The sequence below is a fragment of the Ambystoma mexicanum genome, chromosome 1p (assembly GCF_040938575.1).
Source record: "Ambystoma mexicanum isolate Mex_15411 chromosome 1p, UKY_AmexF1_1, whole genome shotgun sequence".
Lineage (NCBI taxonomy): Eukaryota > Metazoa > Chordata > Amphibia > Caudata > Ambystomatidae > Ambystoma > Ambystoma mexicanum.
In genome coordinates, this window is record NC_090921.1 from 258,112,498 (window position 1) to 258,130,677 (window position 18,180).

Here is an 18,180-nt window from a genome sequence, read left to right on the forward strand (position 1 = left end):
CATCTGCAGCCAAACACACACAGATGCCAGTTTCTCCTGGTTCTGCACCTAACCTATCCCTCTACCCTCACTAACCAACCCTGCCTCTTTCTAGCATAGCCACGTGAGTGCCTGGAGACTGCCCCTGGGTGGTAGCAGTGCGCGGTATAAGTCAACATAACATAACCTTTGGCCACAGTCAGACCCATCACAACACACCTGCGGCAGGCGCGAACAATCCTTCTTCTATCCCACCACTGAGTACTAGTAGGCACTATGAATGGCAGCTGGTAGACACTGTGGAGTGGAGCCTCCATAGGGGACACTGTCCAGGGTCTCCAGGCCCATTTCAGAAGGGAATGATGGAACACAACAGAGGTGACGTTGGGGGTGGTTGAGAGCTAAAGGGGGAGGAGGGCAGGGGAAAAGCTGTTGCCTGTATTTTATGAGGAATATAGTCTTGACACCACATCCAACGCTTCTGTGAGGTGGTACTGATCACATGAGGTGGTACTGATCACATGAGGTGGCACTGATCACATGAGGTGGCACTGATCACATAACTAGGTGTTCATCAGCTGGGCTGCCTCCTGTGCCACCTTACACTTACACTCCTTTGCACTACCACCCCCCACCCCCTTATTGGAAGGCACCTCCACCCAGACATCAAAGACATACAATTATCAAAACTGTTCGCGATTGAGCTCAAGCTCCATTTACACTGCGCTTTCCAACACTCGTACACACAGCTCAGCCAGTGCACCTCAATACTGGACTCCAGTGCCCTCTGCCAATCTAATGCCGGCACCCCGGTTCCCAGCCCCAGTCCGCTGCTCCCCTCCCCCGCCCAGTGTTTGTGGCTCCACATGTTGTGTCACTAGGATACTCCGAGGTCCCAGACAGTGTGTGCTGTGGTTTCCCCGTCAGGCCGTGATGATTTCATTTTCGTAGTTACTGAGAAACTTTGTGCCCTGCGGGGGAGGTGAAGGGGGAGGGGCGAGGAGGGCTCCGCTCTGTATAAAAAGTTAGAGGAGGCTGGGTGAGAACAGCAGCTGCAGCCAGGCTTGACAGCATATCTGGAGAGCACAAGCGCGCGCATCCACACCGAGAGCGAGTCAAGGAGCCGAGCATGGATAGGTAAGGCCGTCAGGACTACGGGCCAGGCGGGGACAGTGCACCGGCATGCTACTCGAGGGCTCCAGGCGTGTCACGGAAGGGGCACCAGAGGAGATAGGGCATGTCACGGGGCAAGAGATGAACGGTGCAACCGAGCGCACCAGGGGGCATTCAGGCAAGCCACGGGCAGGGCACACTGGGAACGGACAGGTCGCCGGGCGTGACATGCCAGGCATGGATAGAGCAGCGGATGGGAGGGAGGGTATCTGGGGGGAGGAGGGGGTGCCAGGCACAGCATGGTCTGAGCACCTGAGGGATTCCGCTAAGGCATGGGCAGGCCACCAGGGCGCACCAGGCATGCCCTGGACAGGGCACCAGGTAACCTCGAGCTAAGTATGGGCATGGCACCCGAGAGACCCGTAGACAGGGCACCAGGAGGCAGGGATTCTGTGCCAACAACCATTAACAAAGCACCAGGGAGCACCATTCATGGTATCACGTGTTGCAGGTTCCATGATTTTGGCACAAGGGGATACCAGGTGTGCCATTGCCATTATAGTATCACATTGTGTACATGAAATGGACAGGGTGCCTGAGGGCATCAGGAGAAAGCATTGACAGGGGTATGCAGAAATACAGACTGGTCAAGAGAAGCCACCACACAAGGCATGGGCAGAGCATCAAGGGGAGACATGGTATGGAAGGGCATTCAAGATACCGGCAAGAAAGGCGTGTCTGTTTGTAGTCTCTTGGCTGCGTACCTGCCGGAGTGTGCTTTCCCTCTGCCGCGTGGAGCTCCTGGCCAGGTGGTGGTCTCCTGGCTGTTTTAGGGCGCTTTCCATTGCTAGCCGAATCGCTGGGGTAGTATATCTTCTTCCTTTACGGAATCAAGTTCTGGGTCACTTCGCTGTGGCCTGGTTTGCCTGTGTGCTCTCTTGTGCAGGATGATGTGCTTAGTTGTTTGGGGATCCCATGGTTGTGTAAGTGTGTGTGTAAGTGTGTTTCCTCTCTAAGGTGAAGCTCCTGGACAATGAGTGGGTTTTTGTATCGCAGCAGTATTTAGCTTCTGTAAAATAAGCTCTGCAGCAGTTGTTGGTCCCATGCTCACTAAAGTGTGTTCTTCATCATAAAGCTCCCAGTCACTTTATGAGCTGCTGGTTTCAAGAGTGTAGTCTCCCTCTATAAGGTGGAGCTCTGTCAGTTTGTGGTCCCGGGCGTGATGAAGCATGTTCTCCACAGTTAGATGACGTCCTCAGTTAGTTTGTGTTCTCCTGTTTGCTGTGATGTGTTCTTCTCTTTAGAATAAATCTGTCAGTCAATGTGTGGTCTGCTGGTTGTTGTATGTTTCTTTCCTCCGTAAAATGAAGCTCTTGTCAGCTTGTGGTCTCATGATTGCTGGGTGGTGTGCTGGCCTGCAGCAGGAAGCTGCTGGTTCGTTTGTGTTTTCCTGGTTGGTGTTTGGTTCTCTCCTCCATAAGATGAAGCTGGTGTCATCTTGTGGTCTCATAAAACGAAGCTCTTGTCACCTTGTGGTCTCGTGATTGCTGGATTGTGTGCTCGCCTGCAGCAGGAAGCTGCTGGTTCATTTGTGGTTTCCTGATTTCTGGAGGGTTATCCCCTCCATAAGAGGAAGCTCTTGTCCTTTTGTAGTCTCCCGACTGCTGGAGTGTCTTCTCTTCTATAAAATGGAGCTCTAAGTCAGTATTTGGTCCACGGTTTGTTGGAAGACAGTTCTCCTCTGTCAGATGGATATCCCTGTCCGCGTGTTGTCTCCTGGTTGCTGGAGTGATTTCGTGTCTGCAGTAAGAAGCTGTTGGTTAATTTGCGGTCTCCTGGTTGCTGGAGAGAATGCTCCTCTGTCAGAGGACGCTCTTTCAGTTTTTGGTTTCCTGGTTGCTGGCAGGCTTTCTCCTCTGTCAGATGAACCTGTTTACAGTTTCTGGTCGGCTGATCCCTAGAGTGACTTCACATCAGCAAGACCAAGCACCCAATCAGTGTATGGTCTGCCTAGTTGCTGAAATCAGTGCTCCTCTGTCAGATTACCCTCTCAATCAGTGTGTTGTCTCATTACTTACTGGATGGTTTTTGTGTCTGAAACAGGAAGCTGTTGGTTAATTTGTGGTCTACTGGTTGCTTGAGGGTTCTCTCATCTGTAAGATGAAGAAGACGATGAAGCTCTTGTCAGTTTGTTATCTCCTGACTGCTATAGTGTCTTCTCTTCTGAAAGATGGAGCTCTTAGTAAGTATTTAGACCCCTGGTTGTTGAAAGTCAGTTCTCCCCTGTCAGATGAATCTTTCTGTCAGTGTGTGGCCTCTTAGTTACTGGATGTTTTTTGTGTGTCTGCAGTAGGAGGCTGTTGGTTAATTTGTGGTCTCCTAGTTGCTGGAGAGAATGCTCCTCTGTCAGAGGACACTCATTCAGTGTTTGGTCTCCTGGTTGCTGGAGGGCTTTCTCCTCTGTCAGAGGAAGCTGTTTATGGTTTACGGTCTCCTGGTCGCTAGAGTGACTTCCTTTCTGCAAGATCAAGCACTCAGCCAGTGTGTTGTCTCACTAGATGCTGAACTCAGTGCTCCTCTGTCAGATGACTCTCTTTTTGTCCTCCAGATTGCTGACATGGGTTCTTCTTTTATAGGATGAAGTTCTCTCTGTTCGCGGTGGCCTGCTTGGCCCTCTACCTTTCCGCAGATGCCTCCCCGCCCACAGCAGGCCTCAGGGTTGCCGAGCTCTCCACAGACTTTGGAATGAGGGTCTTCCGGGAGATTGTCAAGTCTTCAAGAGATGGGAACGTGGTGTTCTCTCCCTCCGGCGTGGCATCGGTGCTCTCCATGCTGCAGATGGGAGCTGGGGGGAACACCAGACGCCAGATCCAGGAAGCCATGAAATACAGCATCACTGGTAAGAGACGCGAGGGGCACGTGCAGAAAGCAGATTTGGGCAAAACCGTCAGCACATCAAGCACTGTGTTTATAGAAAGCTTTCTTACTGCCATGCTGGACCTCTGACAAGCAGGTGTGCACACTCTGCGGGTCTGTGAATGCTGGCCTGATGTTTTCACTGGACAGACATTCTGCAAACGAGATATGTGCAATAATGTCCTCTCAGGTTATTTACTGGCCTTCTTTCATTCCCCTTAATTCACTAGCCCTCTCTTCATTTATACTTGACAAATCCCCTGCAAACGCTCACCCAGTTCTCTGTATTTATTTGCTTTCTGGGACCTGTATCCCTGGATTTTTATTGGAAAAAGCAAACATACAAATCCACAGAATGGAAAAGGAGAACCTGCCTGTATAGGCATCTCCTAAATGAATTGGGGCTTGTTGGCGTGTGCCCTTCCTTAATTACCCCATCTGTCACACAGTTTAATGTACACAGGGGGTCTGCTTCCTGCTGCTCTTCAGATGTTTTGGGGTCCACATTCCCACGGCCCTTCAGCATTGACTATGCTGTGTTGAAGGGAGTTTGAGAGACACAGGTGGTCGGCCCTTCTTTGTGCACCCCTCTTTCACAGCAGCTCTCCCACTCACTTCCCCCTGGCTGATTCTGTCTGGGATTCACTGTGTCCCTTCCCCTCCTCCGCGTGTTTCGCCCTTTGAAAGAAGGTGCATCTTTTCCCAGAACCTAAAATGGATTGAAATGTTTGAGTCATAACCACTGGGAATTGCTTTGTATAGCATTGTACTACACTGTTTGTTTCTCGTCTGAAGATGACATAACGGGGTTGGCCATATGAAGTCAGTCTTTAGTCTACCTTAAAAAGGTGCAGGTCTGTAGGACTACGATGCGACACCCCCTTCTCTCCCTGTACAGTGGGAATGCCCAAATGGTGTCCTCAGGTACTATTCTCCAACGTCTGTGGAGCATGTTGTGCAATTAACAAGAGACAATGAATAAAAAGAACTATTTAGAACCTGTGGCGTTGCAGGTGTTTCGGACTACGACTCCCATGATCTCTCGCCGTTAACTAAGCTGGGATGGGCTGATGGGGGCTGTAGTCCAAAACATCTGGCCAGCCAAAGCTTGAAATACTCTTGCTCAGGGCCTCAAGCTGTAATGCATTCATAAGGCTCAACAAGGGTGAACCATGCCAGTGGTTAAAAACACAGAAGTATTTCCGGGTACCTAAGCACTTATCTGCAAGAATGAAGTGAAAACTATTTTTGACTTACAACCGTTCAATATTTTTTTCACAATATATATATATTGTGTTTTGTTTATTTGATAGTTTTTGTTAATTGAATTCGAAACCAGCAGTTCATTATGTGGTAGTAAGAGCTTTGCAACTGGATTCGTCTTCTTGATGCGTGTGTCTGCGAGCATAGCCGACTGTAAAAGATTTTAATTTCTTTCCTTTGAAAATATCTCTTGGTTATAAACCAATCAGAACTTTTCAGAGCCATTTTGTCCATTGTCAATAGTCCAGGGATCTGCAACCACTGACTCTCTGGGTGTTTTGGGCTACAACTCCCAATAGCCTTAGCCATTACTGTCACTGATGTGGGACCAGGGCAGGCCAAAACATCTGAAGAGATGTAGGTTGCAGACCCCTGAATTGGGCGAATACCCATTTCCACACAGAGCCATCTAACTGACATATTCTTGCGGGCCAACAATGGTTAATGTATATGTGTTTCTGCACACAGAGCCAACACATGTTTCGCAGGAATGCTTCCTCAGGCTCCTGTGTTACGATTACGTTCAGTTTGGCTTCGAGTTTCGTCATTATTCGGCATACACAAGAAAGACTGTATAGAAACAGGTATTAAAAGGACACATCTATTCGGATAGACAAAAATGCCGCTGTGGAAAGCCCTGCCGACCACACCCATTCCTATTGGTTTAAAAGTGAAAGAATAGAATCCATTAAATAAATATAACTGATGAACCTCATACTATAAAATGAAATATTTATTACGTTTTAGAAATATCTCTGGGGTAAGTGCATACATATTTCTTGCTATTCGTAAGAGACAAGAGGCTATTTGGCCAAAACGAGACCCTGAGCAGCTAGCCTCTCCTATATTGAAAGGTTTAGGCAGAGCACATCACGTGACATAGGGATACACCCCGTTTTCCCTTTACATGTCTCAGGTTACTTGTTCAGGCTGGTAAAGACCCCTTGTGGGCGGGGTTAAGAATGAATTTGCCACCTTCTGTAAGGGCAGAGACGAGCTAAAAAACAATGGCATGAATTGCTGCCCAGCGGAATCAGTAATGGTAGTCTCGGGACGATAGCTCGAGGGCAACACGCTCGCCTTGGAAGCAAGTGGACGCAGAGCAACTCAGGTTCGATCCCCGGGCTAAGCGCTTTATAAATAACCAATCATAATCATAAAGAAGTATTCGCCACTTTTCATTCAGTCCATCTTTCACTGCAACTTAATGAAATCGCCAGGTGTTCTGCATTTGAGATTCAAGGGATGCTTGCTCAAACCGCCCTGGCGCAGCACTGCTGCTCGAATTAAGCCTTTAAGGCGCGGTGAAGGACGGTCTGATCGGGTGAAGCCTCAGTGGTTTCAGGTGCATCATCATATGCTTCATTCATTCCTGGGGTGTTCCGGTTTAACACCCCCCCCTGTCCATTCTCCATTCCCAGAGAGGCGAGTCACAAAGGCTCTGAGGTGGCTGCAGAAGGAGATCACCGGCTCCTGGAACCTGGATGTGGTGAACATGGCGGATGCCCTCTTCGTCCAGAGAGACATGGAGCTGAGGAGCGGCTTCATGAAGAACTTCGTCCGTGCCTTCCATCAGCTGGTCAAGCAAGTGGACTTCACTGACGAGGTCCTGGCCAGGGACATCATCAACGACTGGGTCAACATACACACAGAAGGTGAGGTGATGGGGTTTTTGGAGGCCTGTGGGCAGTTCCTCAGCATTTCTGGGACACTTCTAGTGGTCCTTGACCTCTGCTGCTCCACTGGTGAGGAGACTCTGTATATGATTAGGCCTGGCTGTGGCTCTCCTCCATCTGGTACTTCCTGGGTGGCTGCACTATATATCACAAAGACTCACTTTCTGATTCTTTCCTTCTTCTGTAGGGATGATCACTGATTTCCTGGGGCCTGACGCCTTGAACGAGCTCACCCGCCTGGTTTTGGTGAATGCCATTTACTTCAAAGGGATGTGGAAGCTGCCCTTCCCAGAAAAAGCCACCCATGAGCGCCTCTTCCACAAGTCCGATGGCAGCACCATCTCCGTTCCCATGATGGCGCAGACCGCTAAGTTCAACTACAGTGAGTGTCGCGTTGCGTGGGCACCACAATGGCCAAAATATGGGGTCTTAGTCGTCCTGATGCTGCCTGTGTTCATTGATGACCAAGCGTTGGCTCTTCTCACTTTTCCTGTGTGAGCATAATTATCAGAGTGTGTCAGTCCAATCGCTTGCTACGTGGGCTTAATGATGGACCAAATGTATGGGCTTTCCTCCTGTGGTGAAAGCCCACATATTTGACAGAGATCAAAACATGGCTGGACAAATTGGGGATTTTCTCATACACTGTGTAGGCTGAAGATATGGCCAAAATGGGGCGTTCCTCTCTCACGTGGCGAGGGGTTTACTCTTGATAACATGTGGTGGCTTTTTTCTCGTGCTGCTTGGGCTGAATGAGTGTAGGGAAGGAGGGTCTCTCGATCTACTTTGAATAAGCAACTGGCACATTGTGGGGTCTTCCCTCTAGTTGTCTTTCCGGCTCACCGTTGCCTAAAACTCGTCCTTATTAGAAGGGTTCAAGAAGCCCAAGGTATCCAGCCGCCGTGTGTTTCCTGTATTAAGGACCCTACAAATAGACTAGAGATATGACATTGTAATTGACTTCTCTCTCTATCTCTCTCCTCACCCCTGAAGGCGAGTTTCTCACACCTGGTGGAGAGTACTACGATGTGATCGAGCTGCCCTACCACGGGGAGACCCTCAGCATGCTGATTGCGGCACCCTATGAGAAGACCGTCCCTCTGACCACCTTGACTGACATCTTGGATGTCAAACTCATCGCTGAGTGGAAGAGCGCCATGAAGAAAGTCACGCGCCTCTTCGTCCTGCCCAAGTAAGGTTGCCCCCAATGTGTGTGCTGCTGCATGAGACTTTGTGTGTGTGTGTGTGATGAAATTGCCCACTTTGTGTCCTGTAGTATGGCTATTCAATTGTATGCCCTATAGTGATTGGCCTCTCTTCTGCAAACTGTAAGAAGAGTAGGCCTCATAAATATTGTTGAAACTAGTCCAGTAGTCACTCTTGCTGCTTAGCAGCTATTTCCCCTTCCCAGGATTTAAGCTGTTCAGTAATCACTCCTCTTGCTTAGTAGTCGCCTTCCTGGCATAGGAGTTACGCCAGCTCAGTAATCACTCCTCTTGCTTAGTAGTCGCCTTCCTGGCATAGGAGTTACGCCAGCTCAGTAATCACTCCTCTTGCTTAGTAGTCGCCTTCCTGGCATAGGAGTTACGCCAGCTCAGTAATCACTCCTCTTGCTTAGTAGTTGCCTTCCTGGCATAGGAGTTACGCCAGCTCAGTAATCACTCCTCTTGCTTGGTAGTTGCCTTCCTGGCATAGGAGTTACGCCAGCTCAGTAATCACTCCTCTTGCTTAGTAGTTGCCTTCCTGGCATAGGAGTACGCCGGCTCAGTAATTACGCCTCATGCTTAGTAGTCACTGCCTCTGCCCAGGAGTTACACCAGTTCAGTTATCACGCCTCATGCTTAGTAGTCGCTCCCCTGCTGTAGACACCCTCCTAACTCAATAATCTGTGACTGAGTAGACAAACTCCTCAGCTCAATAATAATTTCCCCATCTTTGATGTCTCCATTCACTTGTAGTCACTCTCCTTCCACAGCAGTCACTCTCTTTAGTCAGTATGCTGCCCTCCCTGCTCAGTAGTCACCCATGCTGCCCTATGGCTGATTGGTTGTTTGCTCATTTGTACTCACATGAAAGTCCAGCACACTGGTCACTTCTCCCTGCTCTCCTCTGACAAACTCCAGCAGCACTGTAGATACCCACTCCCAGCTCAGCAGTCACTTCCTGTGCTCAGTGGTCCATCCGCCTGTGCAGTCATCATCGGCTCCATACTCCAATAGTCAGTCCCTGGCCCTGCTGCTGACCTACTGCCTCTGTTTACAGGTTCTCCCTGGAGAGTGAGTGCGATCTGAAGACCCCTCTGGTCCGCCTGGGGATGCAGGACATGTTTGATGGAACCAGCGCAGACTTCACAAACCTCTCAGGTGAGTGCAGGCACAGGGTGTTGGGAGTTTTACCTCTAGCTTTTTGCTGGAGGTAAGAATGTCTCCTTACCGCCCATTTTTTGGTGCTATTAGCGCTATGCTAATTGCACTGGTACGAATAGCACCCCCCAACCCCATTTAATCCAATGGACCCAATGGGGAATGGGAAATTACTGCCTTACCGCTACTCAGAACCGGCGCAAATTGCGCCGTATTGAGTAGCTGAAACGCTATTTGCGCTGGCGGTACCACCGTGGTATTGCCGCCAGACTTGTTATGAGGCCCGAGGGCCTTATTTTTGGCATCCATAGGGCTCCATATAGATGTTGGGGGATTTACTGTGAGTGGTAATTCTGCTGCAGGAAATCCTCCAGTTTTTGGAGATCAAGTTACAGAGTTATTATGAGCTCTATAGAGTTTGGCTGTGGCGGCAAAAGTGGCAGTAATTCTGTTAACGCCAAAAAAAGTGTCGGTAACAGAATAACTGGCATTTCTGCACTGCGCTGAGAAACTGGGAATTATGTGTCCAGTGACAAAAGAAATACCATTCCACTGGTAAACTGAAATCCCAACTGATACCACTAACTAGTTCCAAGATGCAACTGGAATATTTGGGCTTTTTCCCCATAGAAAGTCTGTAATTGCCTAACACCTCAATTGCCAGCAACTGGTGTCAAAAGAAACCATTTGTTTCTGGTTCAATTAAATGTCCACCAGCTCCGAGAAGGTGGGGGATCCTGGGTATTTCAACCTAGTGTCTTCTCAGCCTTCTCTCACAGATTCCCACCACTTCCTCACTGCTCTGCCAGAGCCCCTTCGCTTCGAGCCGCTATTCACCCCTCTCGTGCTTGGTTTCAGTTGCAGTGTCGCTGCATGTGTCAAAGGCCCTGCAGAAAGTCAAGATTGAAGTGAACGAGAGCGGCACCAAGGCGTCTGCAGCCACAGGTGAGTCACAGTGCCTCACATCCACAGCCATCCTGCCTCCGGGATCAGACAAAGGAAGTCATGTATTTCCTGAGACTGCTGAGGCCAAGAGTGCCTCAAGGAGAGGCTACTGGGGCCAGCAGCATCCCAGGGAGAGACCAATGGGGGCTACCACGCCTCAAGTCCTCTTCTCATGGGTGGAATGTTGCGGCCATTCACGCTTGTCTGTCTGAGTATGAGTTTACTCTCATTGGGTATGACAAGGATCGCGCTCGCTTGTCTGTCTGATTATGGGCTTATTCTCTTTGTGAATAATGAAGTTTCCGCTCACTTGTCTGTCTGATTATGGGTTTACTCTCATCGTGCAGATGCAGATGAAGTTCCTGCTCGCTTGTCTGTCTGATTATGGGTTTACTCTCATTTTGTATGATGAAGTTCCCGCTCAATTGTCTGTCTGATTATGGGTTTACTCTCATTGTGTACAATGAAGTTCCTGCTCGCTTGTCTGACTGATTATGGGTTTACTCTCATTTTGTAGGATGAAGTTCCCGCTCGCTTGTGTGTCTGATTATGGGTTTACTCTCATTGTGTACAATGAAGTTCCTGCTCACTTGCCTGTCTGATTATGGGCTTATTCTCTTTGTGAATAATGAAGTTCCCGCTCACTTCTCTGCCTGATTATAGGTTTACTCTCATTGTGTACAATGAAGTTCCTGCTCGCTTGTCTGTCTGATTATGGGTTTACTCTCATTGTGTACGATGAAGTTACCACTCACTTCTCTGACTGATTATGGGTTTACTCTCATTGTGTACAATGAAGTTCCTGCTCGCTTGTCTGTCTGATTATGGGTTTACTCTCGTTGTGTATGATGAAGTTCCCGCTCGCTTGTCCGTCTGATTATGTGTTTACTCTCATTGTGTATAATGAAGTACTCCTTTGCTTGTCTGTCTGATTATGGGTTTACTCTCATTGTGTACGATGAAGATCCTGCTTGCTTGTCTGTCTGATTATAGGTTTACTCTCATTGTGTACGATTAAGTTCCCGCTCGCTTGTCTGTCTGATTATGGGTTTAATCTCATTGTGTATGATGAAGTACTCCCTCGCTTGTTTGCCTGATTATGGGTGTACTCTCATTGTGTACGATGAAGTTCCCGCTCACTTATCTGTCTGATTATGGGCTTACTCTCATTGTGTACAATGAAGTTCCCACTCACTTGTCTGTCTCATTATGGGTTTACTCTCATTGTGTACGATTAAGTTCCCGCTCACTTATCTGTCTGATTATGGGCTTACTCTCATTGTGTACGATGAAGTGCCCACTCACTAGTCTGTCTCATTATGGGTTTACTCTCATTGTGTACGATGAAGTTCCCGCTCACTTTTCTTTCTGATTATGGGTTTAGTCACATTGTGTAGGATGAAGTTCCCGCTCACTTGTCTGTCTCATTATGGGTTTACTCTCATTGTGTACGATGAAGTTCCCGCTCACTTATCTGTCTGATTATGGGTTTACTCTCATTGTGTAGGATGAAGTTCCCACTCACTTGTCTGTCTCATTATGGGTTTACTCTCATTGTGTACGATTAAGTTCCCGCTCACTTATCTGTCTGATTATGGGCTTACTCTCATTGTGTACGATGAAGTGCCCACTCACTAGTCTGTCTCATTATGGGTTTACTCTCATTGTGTAGGATGAAGTGCCCACTCACTAGTCTGTCTCATTATGGGTTTACTCTCATTGTGTAGGATGAAGTTCCCGCTCACTTTTCTTTCTGATTATGGGTTTACTCACATTGTGTACGATGAAGTGCCCACTCACTAGTCTGTCTCATTATGGGTTTACTCTCATTGTGTAGGATGAAGTGCCCACTCACTAGTCTGTCTCATTATGGGTTTACTCTCATTGTGTATGATGAAGTACTCCCTCTCTTGTCTGCCTGATTATGGGTGTTCTCGCATTGTGTACGATGAAGTTCCCGCTCACTTATCTGTCTGATTATGGGTTTACTCTCATTGTGTACGATGAAGTTCCCGCTCACTTGTCTGTCTGATTATGAGTTTACTCACATTGTGTACAATGAAGTTCCCGCTCACTTGTCTGTCTGATTATGGGTTTACTCTCATTGTGTACGATGAAGTTCCCGCTCACTTATCTGTCTGATTATGGGCTTACTCTCATTGTGTACAATGAAGTTCCCACTCACTTGTCTGTCTCATTATGGGTTTACTCTCATTGTGTACGATTAAGTTCCCGCTCTCTTATCTGTCTGATTATGGGCTTACTCTCATTGTGTACGATGAAGTGCCCACTCACTAGTCTGTCTCATTATGGGTTTACTCTCATTGTGTAGGATGAAGTTCCCGCTCACTTGTCTGTCTGATTATGGGCTTACTCTCATTGTGTACGATGAAGTGCCCACTCACTAGTCTGTCTCATTATGGGTTTACTCTCATTGTGTAGGATGAAGTGCCCACTCACTAGTCTGTCTCATTATGGGTTTACTCTCATTGTGTAGGATGAAGTTCCCGCTCACTTTTCTTTCTGATTATGGGTTTACTCACATTGTGTACGATGAAGTGCCCACTCACTAGTCTGTCTCATTATGGGTTTACTCTCATTGTGTAGGATGAAGTGCCCACTCACTAGTCTGTCTCATTATGGGTTTACTCTCATTGTGTATGATGAAGTACTCCCTCGCTTGTCTGCCTGATTATGGGTGTTCTCGCATTGTGTACGATGAAGTTCCCGCTCACTTATCTGTCTGATTATGGGTTTACTCACATTGTGTACGATGAAGTTCCCGCTCACTTGTCTGTCTGATTATGAGTTTACTCACATTGTGTACGATGAAGTTCCCGCTCACTTATCTGTCTGATTATGGGTTTACTCACATTGTGTACGATGAAGTTCCCGCTCACTTGTCTGTCTGATTATGGGTTTACTCTCATTGTGTCTGAGGAAGGCCCTGCATGCTTGTCTGCCTGATTTAGAATTTGCTCTCATAGTGTCTATTCAAGGTCCTTCCTGTTGTCTCTCTGATTGTGGATTTACTCTTATTGTGTCCAATGAAGATCCTGTACATGTGTACATAGCATCATCGGATACAATGGGAACAAACCCACTAGCAGAGAGACAGTAGTCTCTTTTCTGCTTGTGGGTTTTTTCTCATTGTATCCGATAATCATATTTCACTGTCTCTTTTTTGGATGCTTGGGAACCTATTTTCGTCCTGGTGTTCACAATCCAATCTCTTTGTCCATCTTTTATAGCCGCTGTCCTGTTCGGGCGAATGGCGCCGCTGGAAGTAGTGATGGACCGTCCATTTCTGTTCGTCGTGCGGCACAACCCGACAGGTAAGACAGCCACTTATTCAAAATGCCTTGGACTATGGAGGATCCCCAGCTCAGAAGATAGTGGAACTAGAGGAGGTTTATTCTGAGTGTCTCCCACCCTCAAGTGGCAGAGGCTGAGAAATCTCTGGGGAGGGTGGTATAAGTAGGGTGGTTGGCCTGCCGCACAAAATAGAACTTAGACCAGTGCAAAATGGTGCCTTCGAAGGTCAGAACATTCCCTTGACCGCACAGCCAATCCCAAAAGCTTACCTTAAGGCAAGATGTGTAGCCTTGGATCAGGAGATTACATGTGTTGATGGTGCTTTTGGGGTGAAGGTGAAGGGGGCATGTTGAGGCTGGGTACTCTGTAGGATAAAGTAGGGTCTTGGGGATGGTGGGAGGATCGTAAAGGCTTTGAGAACCGTTGGGCAGGTGCAAGCTCTGTGGTGGTAGTGTAGGTTCATTCGCGCCACAGAGCTGTGTAAAAGCAGAGAAACAGTGGAATTTCAGCGCCCTCGAGTGTCACGCCCTCCCTGCTGTATTCATAAGGATTTAAAGGGCCCACTAGGATTCATGATACGCAGCAAAATGTGTATGTTTCACACCTTTCAAGAAGAACCTCAGCCAGAATTATTTACAAAGGTCTTTGGCTGGAGACATCTGCCGGGGGCACCCGGCTTTGGCAACAGAACCATGACCACATGGCTGGACCATGCCCTAAAGGCACCCAGCATACACATACTGATCTGCGATCAAACAGATCAGCAGGGAATGCAGTACCATGATCACACGGCATCGACCTGCAGGCCAGGATAGCAGTACCGTAATCACAGCGTCAGCCTGCAGGCCAGGATAGCAGTACCATGATCACACAGCGTCGACCTGCAGATCAGGATAGCAGTACCATGATCACACGGCATCGACCTGCAGGCCTGGATAGCAGTACCATGATCACACAGCGTCGACCTGCAGGCCAGGATAGCAGTACCGTGATCACACAGCGTCGACCTGCAGGCCAGGATAGCAGTACCATGATCACACAGCTTCGACCTGCAGGCCAGGATAGCAGTACCGTGATCACACAGCGTCGACCTGCAGGCCAGGATAGCAGGACCGTGATCACACAGCGTCGACCTGCAGGCCAGGATAGCAGTACCGTGATCACACAGCGTCGACCTGCAGGCCAGGATAGCAGTACCGTGATCACACAGCGTCGACCTGCAGGCCAGGATAGCAGTACCATGATCACACAGCTTCGACCTGCAGGCCAGGATAGCAGTACCGTGATCACACAGCGTCGACCTGCAGGCCAGGATAGCAGGACCGTGATCACACAGCGTCGACCTGCAGGCCAGGATAGCAGTACCGTGATCACACAGCGTCGACCTGCAGGCCAGGATAGCAGTACCGTGATCACACAGCGTCGACCTGCAGGCCAGGATAGCAGTACCATGATCACACAGCGTCTACCTGCAGGCCAGGATAGCAGTACCGTGATCACATGGCATCAGCCTGCAGGCCCAATAAATGAGATACGAAACAGAAGTGCCATTGATGGAGTCTGCCGTCGTTGTGACGCATGTGCCATACGTGCCTGCTGAGGCTCTTTTTATTGGAAGCCAGTCATGACACAGTCATGACACACTCTTAAAGGGGACATTACCACAGAAAAGAACACACAACGCGTTCGATGTCTAAACGGTCACAGGAAGACACATATAAGAATGTTACTTCATAGGGTTACATCTTGTGAAGAGGTCCTAGCCAGCTGCAGAGCCATGCTGGGTGGGATGTCTGCACACAGCTTTAACATGCCTTAGGGAATGCCACATCAGATGTGCTGGGGAATTCCCAGAAAGGCGTCTCCCTGGGGTTGCCTTCTCAGGTTTCCCACCCACCTAGTAAAGGCTAAAATGAATGCATATTTAGGAAGCACCCTGCTGCTTGGGTGCGGGGGCATAATGGCACACTTCCTTAGGAAACGTGGCAGCTTGGCTGCCCCGACCGATTTTGTGTTATGCCACTGCCTTTCATGCCAGTTTCCACCCCCAATTCTGACTCTGTCTCATTAAACGGTGCTGGGTTCAGTTTCCTATTCAAACGCCAGTATGGTGCTTGCAGGTGCACACCTGCCCGGACCCAGCGGTGTTAGGCAGTATAAGCCGTGGCACCCTGGAACAATCCCGTAGAATGTTATGACCTCTAAGGATAATTAACCATGATGAATGTTTCGCCATATCACGCTAAACAGCAGAAATCATAACGACATACCAACAAAGAACAGCAATTGTGCTTAATATTCCAGCAACAGATAGCCTTGAGAGCGACCGGAGGGTCGAAACACGTGTCGGCTGACCATTTGAATAAACCAGCGCACAATCTAACTGATTATCTGATTATTGAAACTTGTATTGGGCAGTGCGCAGGTGTTGCAGTTCTAACTAATTGTACTTCAGTTTGTGTCAGTCACGGTGTACATGCTGTCAGTACTAATGCCGACAGCCTGCCTCGGTCCTAAAGGTTGGGTAAGGCTGAGGAGCGAGAGGCAGTGGGAAACACAAAACAAGGCAGAATGGAAAGCAGGCGGTGCAAACTCACAGAAAGGGACACCATAGGCGTGTCCTCTCAACAGCACTAGCCTTTCCCCAGCTTTCAATTTCCCACCACCACCAATAGGCCAACACACTTCTCACGGGGTGCACACATTCCCTCATGTCTGTCACACACAGTCCTGTGCTCTCAGCAGGCTTTTTGCTGACGTCTTTTTCTCCTTCCCTTGCAGGTGCCGTGCTGTTCATGGGGCAGGTCATGGAACCGTAAAGAAACTCCAGCCCAAGGCCTAACCGGAGAAGCTGCATCACAGCGGCCCTGGGCACCACCGCACAGGGAGCTGCTGGGGGAGGAAGAGCAAGGGGTGCTCTCTCAACCCTTCCTCGAGGGGTGCACGACTGGGGGCCGTGCCGCCTGACCCGACTCTGGCCTGAGATGTGACTCTGGACTTGTGTTACCCCCCAAACGCACCTCTTACCTCAGCGACGTGAAGGGGTAGACGTGGGCAACCCTGGAAACGTCCTCGAGGGCTACGGCCCCGGGCCCCTGCACCTTCATGCCTTTCTTGCTGAAGCTGACATTGGAGCAAAGCATGCTGGGACTTAATCCTTGCAATCAGAGCCCCAAGAGGCGCCTGTGTCTGCGCTGTGCTTGACGAAGTGTTAATTTATATATATTTGAATGTTGTGTTCTACATGCACTGCCATTTTGCACTATATTGAGAATTGTGGTTCCTTTCTGGATCGACCCAAGATTACGTTATATCGTGTTACCTCCTGCGTAAGGCGGCACGGGGAAAGCCCGCCTGGTAGCCCCAGACTTGTCAGATCTTCTACTCCCCCCTCAAACTGGAAACAAACCTGTTATTCTAAAGAAAGCGGCTTTCTTTAGAAAGTCCCCCTGTCTCTCTACCCCTTGCCAACCCAGACAGCAGCACACATTGTCTGGACCTCCCCCAGGACGCCCCTTGGTTCTGGAGGCCTCAACAGTCCTATCATTGACGAGGGCTGGCTAGAGTTCAATTGTAGACACTGCATCTGCAGTAGAGTGTCCACATCTGGAGGAGCCCATCTTGAGTATTGTAACCAATTCAGGGGGCATCTGGAGGGCTGTGTCCAATTAGTTCTATAGGCTATATCTTAAATAATGTGTCTGTTCTGGATGCCCATCCGACGTATTACTTCACGTTCTGCGGGCCATTGCTACAGAAATGCTTCCGGGGTATAGGGCCCGGTCTGTAGCCTGCGTCTGGGATGTCAACAGCTACAACTTTGTTTCAAACTGTAGAGGTTACATCTCAAGAAAGTTGGAAAGAGATTGGAGGCCGTTGGGTGAATTCATTTAAGGAAGTAGCGCCCTCTGGTGGTCAATAGGTGTCTTTAAAAGGCTCCCTTTTCCCACTCTGAACGAAACCTCGAAAAATGTGACGAGGGCGTGAACGAGAGCACAGACCCTGCTTCGTATTTGGAAGCGCAGATCATTTAGGCTAAAAGAAGGTCAGTGGCAGTGCTGCTGAGAAGCGCCCCTTCCTCCCGTTGCATAAAGTATCCCAGCCCGCAGGAAATCCCCAGAGTCCTGCCCTTTCATCACTGTACTTTGCGGGGGGAAGGAGAAGCTCTTGCCTTATTTCTCAGGTCAGGGGGTCCCTCCTCCTCGTCCCAGTGGAAGTTTGCTCTACTGTACTGGATGCCAGGCGGGGCGATACCCCGTGCCCGAAGATGCTACTCAGAAAACGATGTGCCTTTACGTGTTTGTATTTTTTTATGTGGAAAAAGTAAATAATTTCTGAATAAAATGTGATCTTGGAACTGAGTGTTGTCCTTGTTTTGGGTGGGTAATCAGGTCGTTTTCTTCCAGGTGCTTGCATCATTGCAGCGTGCATATTTTACTGTCTTGACTTTGTGGGCGAGGCACTGACCTGGACTTACTCCCGAAGCGCTCCCTCCCCCCAGCACACGTCCCTGTCATCATTATGGGAACTCTCAGTCCAAGCCCACTAGCTTCTACAGGACTCCCCCCTCTATGACCACTCTCATGTCAGTTTCCTCTGCTGCACCTCCC

General features: G+C 49.0%; 1 protein-coding gene across 1 annotated transcript; it reads left to right on the forward strand.

Annotated features, from left to right (window-relative positions):
- Positions 1-980: 980 nt before the first annotated feature.
- SERPINE1 (serpin family E member 1) lies at positions 981-17,927 on the forward strand. Its single transcript, XM_069646547.1, has 9 exons — positions 981-1,116; positions 3,729-3,991; positions 6,693-6,926; positions 7,135-7,329; positions 7,941-8,139; positions 9,210-9,310; positions 10,169-10,255; positions 13,507-13,590; positions 16,352-17,927. The coding sequence occupies exons 1-9, from the start codon at positions 1,109-1,111 to the stop codon at positions 16,387-16,389; spliced, it is 1,209 nt and encodes a 402-aa protein (XP_069502648.1). The 5' UTR covers positions 981-1,108; the 3' UTR covers positions 16,390-17,927.
- Positions 17,928-18,180: the final 253 nt, after the last annotated feature.